Source organism: Sarcophilus harrisii, chromosome 1, assembly GCF_902635505.1.
Source record: "Sarcophilus harrisii chromosome 1, mSarHar1.11, whole genome shotgun sequence".
Lineage (NCBI taxonomy): Eukaryota > Metazoa > Chordata > Mammalia > Dasyuromorphia > Dasyuridae > Sarcophilus > Sarcophilus harrisii.
The window spans coordinates 29493985-29507552 of record NC_045426.1 but is presented as its reverse complement, the minus strand read 5'-3'; the positions used below and the strand labels follow the sequence as shown (position 1 = coordinate 29507552).

Below are 13568 nucleotides of genomic sequence, written 5' to 3'. Positions count from 1 at the left end.
ATTCCTTCATTTGTCAGGCTAACTGGGTTTCCTGCCAGTCAGATATGAAGTAGGAAAAAAAAAGATTCTACTAATGTATCTTTGGTGCTAAACTCTTGAATTAAAATAACAGCTGCTTGATAGGACTTTTTTTTCCCCTTAAGTAACAGTTTCTCAAGAAAGAAAAAAGGAAATGATTAAAGTGGGAAGGTTCCTTCAGGCAAAGCAAATAACTGTCACTTTAGCAAGTTAACAGGATCAATTAGGGAGGTGAAAATGGGCATTATGCATTGTAAGAATGGAGCTTCTCAGATTTCCCAGGAGCTCAAGCAACAGTATTTTGAGAGTCACAAAATAAAACTGCTTTTGGCCTTGTAGCACCTTTGTTGAAGTCTATTTTTTGAGTGGGAAAAATGGGATGGGTCAGATTCAATACCACATCAATGTTCTTCTTTTGCTAATTTGGCAGGTGATGGTTGCTGAAGCCCTGGATATTTCTAGAGAAACCTACCTGGCTATTTTGATGGACAGATCCTGTAATGGCCCAGTGCTGGTTGGCAGCCCTCAAGGAGGGGTTGACATTGAAGAGGTAGCAGCCACTACTCCAGAATTAATTTTTAAGGTATATTTAAATTAAAGAAAATTTCTTTCTTTGATTCTATTGGGGAAAATACTAGAAAATCACAGGTCTGCTTGACATGTAGCCTCACCTACTCAGAAATCTTCAGTGGCTCCCTCTTTCCTCTATGTTAAAATACAGATTCCTTGCCCAGGCATGAAAAAATATGAAAGGACAATTTTTTTCTGGCTCTTGCTTTTACATTTTAGTAATTTCCATTTAACTACCTCCTCCTATTAAACTACTTTCTGATTCACTGCCTTTGTCTCTATATAGAAACTGATTTGGATTACATAGGCATTTTTATATAGTAGAGAAGCAGCATGTCTTAGTTTAGAGAGAGCTGACTTCGAAACCAGAAAAACCTGGATCTCTCCTCTGCCCTATTGCACTTGTGAGACCCTGGACAGTGAGTCAACCTCTCACTGCCTCAAATGATTTTCTAAGACAATTATAGGAGAGATGCTGACCAACATTGAGAGAGAAGGCTTGATCACTCGGTATTATGATCAGGAAAATTGCAAATTTTGTCCCTAGCTCAATTTTAAAAAGTTTTCATAAAAACATAAGTTGGCTATTTCTGTCTAGAATTCAAAATGAGCTACTTGTTTCTTATTCTTATTGCTTCCAAGACTACAGAGTCAGATTTATGTTACATTATAACGTTTTCAAAGGCCTTTTGCACATTATCTCATCTGATCTTTCCAAACGAGCTATAATGAGATGATGCCATTTCCATCAGGGGATGCTGTGGCAACTTTTGTTAAGGATTTCTTAACTTCACTCCCTGGTGTGTGTGTGTGTGTGCATTTATGTGTATCTAAGGGTGTGTACATATATATATATATATATATATATATATATATATATATGGTGTGTATGGATATATATGTAAATAAATTGGATATATTTGGGTATTATATATATATATCACAGAACAACATTTAATTTAAATGGAAATTTCAATTTCCATTTAATTCAGATGGAAAATTCAATTTTTTTGTAATTGAAAAAAATATTCTTTTAAAAATATAACTGGAGCTTTTATTTCCCCAGTATAGGGAACACCCAAATGACGAAGATCTAATTGCTCATGGAGGTTAATATCTTATCTGAAGTCTAGAGTCTTAGATTTTCCTAGAGCAGTTAGAGATTACATGATATCCAGGATCATAGAACTAGGATATGTCAGAGATAAGACTTGAATTAGGTTTTTGTGAATGAGAAACCAGCTTTGTATGCAGCTAACCTTATTGACAGTTTTTTTAATATATAATTATTTTAATAGAAGCATAAGAAAGTTTTATGGCAAAATATAGTTTTTCTCATTGAAAAATGTTTCTTATTGGACAATTTGAGCATACATATAATCCCAGCTCCTAACAGAGACAATCACTTGAGGCCAATTAGTGAGCTAAGACAATAATGTCTCAGCATTTCATTCAGCATTATCATAGTGTGTTTGAAGAAACACATGTCACCAGGTTAGTTAAGGAGCCGTCAATTTTGCCTGGTCAGAAACGAAGCAAGTAGAAAAAATAAGAAATAAATTACCATTCTTTGCAGCTGATATGAGGGTATATTTAGAGAATCCTAGAGTTTCAACCAAAAAAACTGGTTGAAATAATTTACTTTAGATAAGAAGTTTCAGGATATAAATTAAACCCATGTAAAGCATTTGTACTTATTACCAAAAAAAAAAAAAGTCCACCAGCAAGAGAGAGAAGGAGAAAATATATTTAAAAATCACTGTAGATAATATAAAGTATGTGGGAATCTACCTGCTAAGACAAATTCAGGAACTATATGAACACAAGTAGAAGACATTTTTCACAGAACTAATAACTGGAAAATATATTAATTTATCATGGGCAAGTTAAGCCTATATAACAAATATGGCAACCCTACCTAAATTAATACTTCATTCAGTGCCAAGCTAATCAAACTACCAAATAATTATCATATAGATATAAAATATATAATTCATCTATAATCCCAAAAGGTCAAGAATATCAAAGGAATTAATGAAAAAAATCTGAAAGTGGCCTTGCTATACTGTGTTATAAAATCATCTGGTACTGGCTAAGAAACAGAGTGATGATAGTTCATTGGAATATAATAGATATACAAGATTCTGTAATAAATGACTATAATAATTTAGTGTTTTTAGAAACCCAGTGATCCCAAAACTTACTATTTGATAAAAACTGCTGTGAAAACTGGAAAAATAATATGGCAGCAACTAGGCATAGACCAACAGCTCAAACAACATATCAAGATAAGGTTAAAATGGCACATGAACTGACATAGAGTGAAGGGAGCAGAACTGGGAGAACAGTGTACATGGTAACAGCAATATGACATGATGAACAACTACGAATATGAGTAACTGAGTTATTTTTAGTACTACAATAAAACAAGACAATTCCAAAAGATTCATGATGGAAAAATACTATCTGCGTCCAGAGGAAGAACTGATGGAATCTAAATATGGACTGAAGCATAATATTTTCATTTTCTTTCAGTTTTTTCCCCTTTTCTTTTAAGGTTATTCTGGTTTTGGTTTTTATATTGCTTTGCTTTTACAAAATGACTAAAATGGAAATATGTTTTACATGATTGCACATGTATAACCTGTATTAGACTGCTTACTTTTTCAGGGAAGAAGGAAGGAAGGAAGGAAGAGAAAGTTAAAATTTACAATTCAAAACTAAAAAAATAAATTACATGTTAAAATTGTTTTATATATAATTGGGTGAAAATGAAATATTATTTTAGAAATAAGAAATGAAGCAAGTTCAAACTTAAAGTAGGACCAAGCCCATGAGTAATCTATGGTTTGCAGCCTGGTTGAAATACGGAAACCCAGATTTTCTCTCCTCATGTTTATTTTCAAAATATAATTTTGCTTTACAATTTAAATACAAAACCTTATTCCATGCATGTTTGGAATGATTAATATTATTAAATGTACTTTAATATTGTTATATCAATTTACTTCTTGCTTTTTCTATGACATCCTTACAAAGCTCCCCCTCCCAACTTCTCCAACTCTATTAAATTGTTTCTTTTTAAATTGCTATAGTTAGTTACTCCTTCTCATTTATTTCTTAAATTGGTCCTTATCTGAAATGATCTGAATACTTCTTCCTTTTCCAGTCAAATGTACCTAGAAGCTTTACAGCTTTTCAGTTAAAAAATTGTAAAATGAGATAATGCTTATAAAATTTTACTACAATGCCTGAAACATAGCAGGTGTTTAATAAATGATCCTTTCTTCCTTCCTTTTTTTCTTTCCTCATTTTTCTCTCTCTTCTTCCATTTTTTCTTTTTTCCTTCCTTCTTTCCATTCTTTTTTTTCTCCCTTCATATTTTCTTCCTCCTGTATTCAAACTAAAACATAGTTTCCAGATTATATTCCAGGCACAATATTATATCTGTATATGAATAGGGGCAGAGTACAGTGGACTTATCACTTCTCCAAGTCTAGACTCCATGCCTTAAAAAATATGTCATGCATTAAGTGAAACTAGTTATATTTGCTGTAAAACTTTACTTGTAAACAAATTTCACTGTATATATTATCAGATTTTTTATCCATGCATTTGAAGTTTCCATCAGAGTTCTTTATCAATTTCTGTTCCCTTTTCTTCCTATAAGGTAACATTGAAATTTCTATTCTTTTAGCTCCTTCCCCCCTCATTTTTCTTGAGAAACTTTTTTTTTCATTGTTTCTTATCATTGACAATATTTTCTAGTATTTAAGCACTGCAACTTTTTAAACCATTATTCTCTTATTTTCAAATTTTTTTTGAAGTATAAATAATGGTCCTCTAAAAACCTTTCAATAGATCGAGATCTCTGTCTGTCTCTCTTTCTGTCTTACTGTTTTTTCTCTGTCTCTGTTACTCTGTGTCTCAATTTCAGTCTCTCTCTCTCCCCATCTCTCTCTCTCTCTCTCTCTCTCTCTCTCTCTCTCTCTCTCTCTCTCTCTCTCCTCCCTATTAAATTGTATCTGCAACCCATTGTTACAAGTTATTACAATATTTTGGGGCCTCATTTTTATCATCCTAATATATCAGTTATCCATCTGACTTTTTGCTACCACACATTTAATAAGCAGCTTTGTCCTAGTCATTGATAAAGTTGTTCAATTAACCTGTACTTCTTTCCCAAAACTAAGGTGTAAAGGACCTTGACCCATCCTTTCTTGACCTGTGAGTCTATGAAATTGTACGACTTAATAGTCATCTTGACTACATGTCATGTTCCTCTATTCAAGATACCCTTCTAATCTATTGCACTGCCTTTTCAATCCTGACCATTGTGCCCATGTTAGCTAAACCTCCTAATTTTGTTTAATCTACAAATTTGACAGGTATCTTTCTCCAACTAAACAGCTATATCACAAAAAAGGAAATTAAATCAGAGATTTTGAAAAAGACTTTGTGATTGCTGGATCCCTTTTAAAATATTCAACAAGTATCCTTTTAGTAATGTGTTCCAGAATTTCACCTGAAATTACAAATAAGCATTTTAGCCTGTAGTTGCAAGTTTCTATTTTAATAATAATTAAACAGATTAGGATATTCTTAACCTTTTCTTTACCCTTGTGACCTCTTGTAATCTCCATATCTTTCAAATATAAAAGACTGTTTCTTATCCATTCACATATATGCCAATTATTTTACAATCCTGAATTGTGGTTCATCTGAGTTAAGTAACCTGAACTCACATAGGGCAAATAGATATTGTTTTCTCAGCTCAATACTTATCTTGTGTTTCTGTTCTCCATTGGCTATTTTTTCCAAATATTTGCAGTTCAGAAATCATTTTTTCCAGAGTAAATAGAATCCAAATTAGAATTATATGACATTGTTTTCTCATCATTATCCATTATGATTGTTTCTTCTTCCTGAAATAATATATCTACCCCACTTCTTTTTTCTTCTAACTTAGTTTATTTGTGCTTCTAAAAAAGATAGAATCATTTACTGTCTATCTTCAGAATTTTACTTTTGAGATTTTATCTTTCTAGAAGGACTTTTACTATGGAATTTCAGGCAACAGGATTCCCTCTTTATTATTTCTGAAATTTTTGTAATATACTCTCCCAATATACACCCTAGGAGTATCACAATAGAATATCTCTGTCATTTATTTCTTTCATTATAAATCTTTAGGTGGAATTTGATTAGCCCCAAAGCCTAGTAACATTTCAATTCAGCAGGTTGATCTATATTATTAAACCTTTTGAATCTTTCAATGTTGAAATAAGCATGAAGACAAACGAAGATTTTGTTAGCTCTTTGCTTCACATGAAGAAAGAGTATTCCAGCATTAGTGTGGATCATGGAGGTCCTCCATCATTATTGTGTGATATGTCTTTATCTTACTTAGGATTTGATTCAAAAAGTCTTCATCTATTTCACTTTTTCGTTTCAGATATTCTATAGTTTACTCCGATGACAGTGTTGCTTCTGCTTTCCCCTACTTTAACTTTCACTGGATATTTTCCAAAATACACCACTTCTTATTCTTCTAATCCTCAAAATTAATTTTTCCCATGCAATATAAGTTAGCTCTGTGATAGTCCTCCTCCTCCCTATATGTGCGCACACACACACACACACACACACACACACACACACAGAGCCCCCTTTTTTCCTTTGTGAATATTGCATCTTTTAAATAAAAGATTTTCATTCTGGAAAGTTGGTTAATTTCCAAAGCCATTTTCCACTTATGAATTTCATTGCACCATTTCTCAATGATATTCACAAAGGCAAACTTGGCTCTGAGCATTAGCATCTCTAGTTTGTCCTTTGTGTTGGCTTTATCATTTGCGTTAGCCATGTGTATATAGACATAGGCTAGGAATTTTATTCCTGGATTTTTCTTGTATTCTTTCTCTTTTTCCCTTCATGTTATTTATTTAGTTCTTCAAGGTTTATAGAATATTTTCTGTAGATTAACTAACTTGAACAGCTCTACAACCTTTTTTATTTTATTTTTTGGTGAGACAATTTGGGGTTAAATGACTTACTCCAACCCAACTAGTAATTCTCAGTGTCCAAGGCCAAATTTGAACTCAGGTCCTCCTGACTGCAGATCAAGTATTCTATCTACTGCATCACTTTGCTGCCCTCCCATCCCTTTTTGCAAGGCAACTGTGGTTTAGTGACTTAACCAGTCACATGATTAATATTTCACACAAAGTTTGAACTCACTTTTTTCCAACTCCATGTCCCGCACATTAGGCTCTATGTTAATTAGCTGCCTTTCTTTCTTGGATACTAACTCCTGTATTTGCTTGAATATTTCTATTGCTATTTTTCTCTTATGCCATAGCTTTTTCTTATTGTACTTAGGTTGAGGGATGCATGGAGGCAGTTTTCCCCTCTTGTCCTTCCCTTTTCAGTTTATGCCTCTCATGAGCAGATCTGTGATTCTCTAGACAAAAGTACTTTTGCAAATATTTTCCATTGAACCTAACAACTTCAGAAAATAAAATAAAGACTTAATAAGCTGACATCCATGATACTTTTGCTGTTAATCAGGGAGCACAATTTAAGCTGCTCATTTACTATAGGTATGAATGGAATAATGGATGAGAAAGGTGGCTTACATTCTTTAGAAGAATAGCACCATATAAATCTAGAATCATATTAACATTCCATGATAATGATAATTATTATGTTTAAATATTAAAGTAATATTTAACCTATGTAGGAAATGTGCTAAACTTAGCAGCAACATTGGGCAGGAGAACTATGCTTTGGAAGCTTTCCAAGAGATGTCATAAAAATTAACGGACTAAATATTCGTCAATGCCATCTGTATGGTAATTAAAAGTGAAAACGGGTGTCATAGTGTCTTGTCAGTGCCACCCTGAAGAATTATATAGTTTTTTGAAAGGACTGTTTCATAGATTGGGATGGTAATTAAAACATACCCTATAGGCAACTCCAATAGCACCACTCAGAGAATTTTGGCAAATGGCCAGGCTTTAATTACTAATTTGCAAATATATACTGATTGCTTTTCTTTTAAAGTTGTAAATCTTTCCAACTGAATGACTTAATTCTGTTTATTCTTTCTGTTCTAATAGGAGGAAATTGATATATTTGAAGGACTAAAGGATAGCCAGGCACAGAAAATGGCAGAAAATTTAGGCTTCCACGGTGCCCTGAAAACTCAGGTATGATGAACTAATATGTTCACAATGTGAACAGTTTATTTCTTATGACAATGATAATAAGTTAGCTAGTTAATTGATTCATTTGATCTTGGCCTGTCCATCCAACACAATCAAGGCTGAAGAATGTCATGTGTTTTAGAGTCATTTGAGCTGAATATGATGAAGACAAATATTTCTTTCCTTCCCACATAGAAGGCACTTGATAAATGTTGATTGCTTTGAATTGATGCAACAAGTCTATAATATCTACATCAGTTTTAAAAATGATATTTTAAGCACTCTCTGTTGTTATTGTTATTAGGGGATAAAAAGTAATTGTTTATTTCTATTAGATATGTAAATTTAGAACATAGGAAATCCATATTATTTGTTAATTTATGTAATTTAAAATTATCATTTATATACCAGTTACTTTCTTTTTTGAAATCACTTGCAATCTACCAATATATTGAAAAAATACAATTTATTTCAGTTATACCTTTATCAGTTAATACCAATATGATTGCCAGCCCTGTGCTAGGAGCTATATAAGTATTCCTATAGAAAAAGCAAATCTACCTCTCTCCAACGTTATTAAAGTCTAATTGAAATATGTTGACATGAAAAATTAGAACACAATTAAGAATGTAATTGATTATTTGAGATTGACCTGAGGGGGTGAATCCAAGATGGCAGAGAGTAGACAGGTCTTTGTCTGAGCTCTTCCTAGCTTCCTTCAGATCAACACCAGATGAAGCCTCTGAATGGGTTTTAAAGTGACAGAATCCACAAATATTTGGAGTGTAACAAATTCCCAGAAGAAAATATTTTGGAAAAACTTAAAGAAAGGTCTATCTCGATCAGGCAGGGGGGAAGGCAGCCCAGTTCAGGTGCAGTGCAGGGACCTAGGCTAGAGAGGCCTCCGTGCAGCAGGAGAATATAGTGGGAGGCTCTTAGGCAAAATACAGCAGCAGTTGCTACTCTGACTTGGTTCAGAATCCAGTGGATCAGCAGACTAGCTGTGAGACATCTAATGCAACTACAGAAGGCAAATAGTGAGCCTCTGAACCCCAACATAAGGTGGGACTTGATCACACCCACCCAGCATGGGAAGGAAACCTGGCCCCAAGGCAACATGAAGCCACTGTCACCTTTAGAGGAAGCTTGGGACAGTCTACCTTTTTTCCTAAGAGCAGACCTCAACCTTTAAAAATGAGCAGAAAAGCAAAAAGAGCTCTAATCATAGATAGTTTTTATGGAGATAGGGAAGAACAGACTTCAAACCCTAAGAACACTAAAGGCAAAATGTCTCCAGATAAAGGTTCAAAGGATGATATAAGCTTGTCTCCATCCCACAAGACTCTCTTGGAAGAATTCAAAAAGGATCTTGAAAGAGAGTTAGAAGGAAAATGGCAAAAGGAAATGAGAACTTACAAGGAGATTTTGGAAAAGCAAGTAAAAATTATATGAAGAAAACTCTGTGGTGAAATGGAAAAAGAAAATAATGCCACCCCCCCCAAAAAAAAAATAGAATTGATGGAATGAAAAAAAAAACCAATGAACAGAACATCTCATTTAAAAGTTCAGTTGGTCATATGTAAAAGGAGATTTAAAAAGTTAACTAAAGAAAATAATTCACTAAAATTAGAATTGAACAAATGAAAGTGAATGATCAATGAGACATCAGGAATCAGTCAAACAAAATCAAAAACATGAAAAAAATTGACGAGAATGTGAGATATCTCATCAGAATAGTGAATATGACTATATTCACTATATATAGTGACCTAGAAAATAACTCCAAGAAAGATAATCTAAAAATCACTGGATTATATGAAAACCACAATGAAAAAAAAAGAGCCCAGATAACATCTCTCAAGAAATTGCCAAGGAAAACTGCCCTGATATCCTAGAACCAGTAGGTAAAATAATCATAGAAACAATCCACTGATCATCTCCTGAAAGAAATTCCAAAATGAAAACTCCAAGATAATAGGAGAAAATACTATAAGCAGCCAGAAGGAAACAATTCAAATATCAAGAAACTACTATTGGGATTACTCAGGACTCAGCCAATTCCAATTTAAAGCATCAAAGGGCTTAGAATATGACATCCTGGAGGACAAATGTGCTTGACCTGCAGTAAAGAATCAATTATCCAGAAAAAAAAGTGTTATATTTCAGGGGGAAAGATGGACATTAAATAAAATAAGGGAATTTTATTTATTTTTGATGAAAAGACCAGAGCTGAACAGAAAATTTGATCTTCAATTATAGAACACAAAAAAAGTATAAAAAGGTAAAAAGGGAAGAAATAAACTTTTTTAAAAAAATTAAACAGTAATATTATTGCTACTGCCAATGATAACAGCATTTTCATATCTCTTTAAGATTTAAAAGCTCTTTATATATGTGATCTTGCTTGATGTTATGATGTAAATGCTGTTATTATCCCCGTTTTACAGCTGAAGAAATTAAGGCTCAGAGAGAATTCATATCTTGCCAACACATTAAAGCTAGTAAGTACTTAAGGCAAGATTTAAACTTCGGAATTTCTGAGTCCAAGTTCACTCTGCCAGCCTATGCTGTCCAGGCCATAGCAAGAGGGGAAAAAAGTGACCAAGTATTTATTAAGGTTTATTAAGCACTTCTCTGTGTCAAGTACTATCCTAAAAGCTTTATAAATATCTCTTTCGATCCTCACAGAAGCCCTATGAGCTACATACCATTATTATCCTCATTTCAGAATTAAGGCACCGAGGCAAACAAAGCTTAAGTGTTTTGCCCAGTGACTTTTGCAAGGTCATACAACTAGCAAGTACCTGAGATAAAATTTGCCCTCAAGTCTTCTTTACTCGACCTAGCTGTCTCTTGTCAGCTTTCATTAAGTTTTAGGACCAAATTTTGGCCAAATCAACTTAATGAAGTTCTACCCTAGCAATAAACCCACTGCCCCAAGTATCTGTTCCTAGACAAATCTCCTTGGTGCTGATATGCTGTTAAGATTTCTACACACTTGCATTACTTTTTCATTTTTCTTTCCCTTTGTCACATTCTCATGCTGGGATTCCTTTTCCTCATTAGTCTTCTCCTGCTCTCTGCATCCTCAATCAATCAAGCAGTCAATCAACAAGTATTTTTATTGGATACATGCTGTCATAACACCTAAAGGCAGTATCTCCCATTGCCACCCAGAACAGGAATCACCAGTATTAAGTAAAAGTATGGAAGGGCCTGTATAGCCTGGGGAGTAATTATCAATTACAAGCAGCTGAAAGCTATTTTCACCTCACATGTACAGCTGACATCCCCAGAGTTGACCACATGTTTTCCTTCATTTTTTATTGTTTTTTTTCCCAAATCAAATAAAAGCATTTATTGAGGTTTATACACTCAGCAGACTGCATTCCTAAAGTGAGACAGCAGCCCAAGCCTGAGAAAGAGAAGAATATACTTTCTAAAAAACTTTAATCAACTAAAGATTAGATCAGAAGACTTCAGTTTATCTACCAGTTTGGTCATTTATTTAGCTGTGTGACATTAGATAAGTAATTTCTTCACATTGAATCTCAGTTTTCTCTACTATAAAATGATAGAAATGATAATTGAACTTCTATCTTCCTAACTATACTACTTACTTGCCTTCCTTCCTCTCCCCTCCTTCACAATGCACATTTGCTTGCATGTATACAGACATACATGTACAATATTTGCATATATTAGTTTGGTGTAGTGCAACATTGACCTCTTGGCTGTATGTATAATAGCTTTTTAATTGTTCTCATGAATCTAATTTGACTTTTTAGTCTTCTTAATCAAACAAAAAGAGCATGCCATTTTTAATGGGAAATTTCTCAATCTGTTTCTCAGATTAAGATTCAATGCCATAAATATTTGTTAAGAAAAAAGTCAGACTTAGGAAAGGCACTAACAGAACTGGCATTTTGGCCTTCTGTACTGAATTCTCAAGTATCAACTACATTATTAATTTCTGAAAACATATGTTCCACTAAATTAGCAACATGGGCCTGCAGAATTTAGTTCGATGAAGAATCAGAGGGGTCAAGGCAATACAAGACCACCTACCTCCCTTGAGAGCTCTTCATACATATGGTTATCTTTGAAAGAGACCCTCATTCAAGGGATCTCAAACATGCTATACCAGAATGTTTGCAGTCTCTTTTTAAAAAGAGTGCTTGTAGAGCATTTCAGATGGATATATAAAGCATGATGGTATCCACTCTGCTACAACATTGTTATTTTTCATTTGATGACCTTCACAAAATCACAAAAAATATTTTATTGAATACCCTGCTAATGTATTTATACAATTCAATCCAACAAACATTTATTAAGTTCCTATGATTTTCAGAGAAAAAAGATACCTCAGAAGGTAAAATGATCACTCAGTCTTAGCCCAGATCTTTCTCATGAAACTTACAATCCATTAGAACATGCAGTGAAGGCACCTATGAAAACATCACAGTGGAGACAGCATTCTCCCTAAATTATGAATTAAGATACCTCTGATGCTCATTACTTGTGTGATCTTATGTGAGGGTTTTGGACTACATGACATCCAAGAACCCTTTCTCTCCAGCTTTATCCTCTTCTGATCTTCTGCTAGTAGACTATTACTACTAATAGTACTAGTATTAGTAGCAGACTACTACACCAAGTTTTCAGTCTTGAAATTTTTAAGTAATTATCCCTATTGAAAATAAGATAGTAATTTAAACAAAATATATCATCTCTTTTGTGAAGGAAATAAAAAAGACCTAATGATATTAAAGTTGATGAAATGTTTGAATATTTTCTTAAAGTTTCTTAAAACTTACAGATGCATGTTGTAAATGTCATCTCTAGTAGTATCTTTGAATACAAATAACCAAAGTTGGAAGGGACCTTGGTACCCAATGAGTGCCTTCCCAAAATTCCAACGTACACCATGGTCAATGTGTAGACATATGACCTTTACTTGAAGATCTTGAAGGAGAAAGAAACCAGTACCTCTTGAGGCAGGCCATTTCACTTTTGGATGATTCTAATTGTTGAGGTAGTTCTTCCTCACATTGAGCCTAAATTTGTCCACCTCTGAAACTTCCACTCACTATTGGTGCCCTCTTAGGCCAAGTAGAACAGTCAAAATGCTCCTTGATCAATTCTTCAGGTATTCAAAGCTATCTCTGCCCCTCCTCTATCTGCTATGGTGAAAAGTCCTTCCTTTAACTAATGCTGAGAAGTCATGAGGAAGAAAAAGAATTGAACATAATGTGGGATCTCTTTCTTAACAACAAAATTAGAACTCACAGAATGAAGGTATTCTATTCAACTATCTAGTTTTATTTTTTCTATTGAAGGAAAAAAAAAATGTTTGCTTAGGATGAGGGATGTAGCAGGCTCACACTGCCCTTGACTTCCATAACTTCCTGTTCTCAAGTCAAAGCTGCTTGTTGAAAAGTCGGGATGTTCAGTCTTGACAACTATTTATGATTCTCTCTAAGAACTAAAGGGAAAAGGGAGGCAAATAGGGTACTCTAATAGGCAGTGAACATGAAAGGATATCACAAACATAATTATACAAGTCATGAATCTAGTTCAATCTCATCATAAGCTTTGATGCTTTTTGTATGGTTGAGTGTAATAGTATGAGGTGGGTGAACTTATTCATTGTAGTCTTTGGGTAGACTTTTCTGTATAGCAGTCACAGAGGAGTTGCTTTTTCAGCTCCATGTGAATAAAACAGGAAAATGTCCAAGCCTCTTAACATTCCTTCCTGATAACAGCTTC

General features: G+C 33.8%; 1 protein-coding gene across 1 annotated transcript in view; it reads left to right on the top strand.

The window, feature by feature from the left end:
* SUCLG2 (succinate-CoA ligase GDP-forming subunit beta) overlaps positions 1-13568 on the top strand; it is a 317191-nt gene that overhangs the window by 146013 nt on the left and 157610 nt on the right. The window contains exons 5-6 of the mRNA XM_023498103.2: positions 449-601; positions 7710-7799. Coding sequence (XP_023353871.1) covers positions 449-601; positions 7710-7799 — 243 coding nt within the window. The remainder of the gene's footprint in view (positions 1-448; positions 602-7709; positions 7800-13568) is intronic.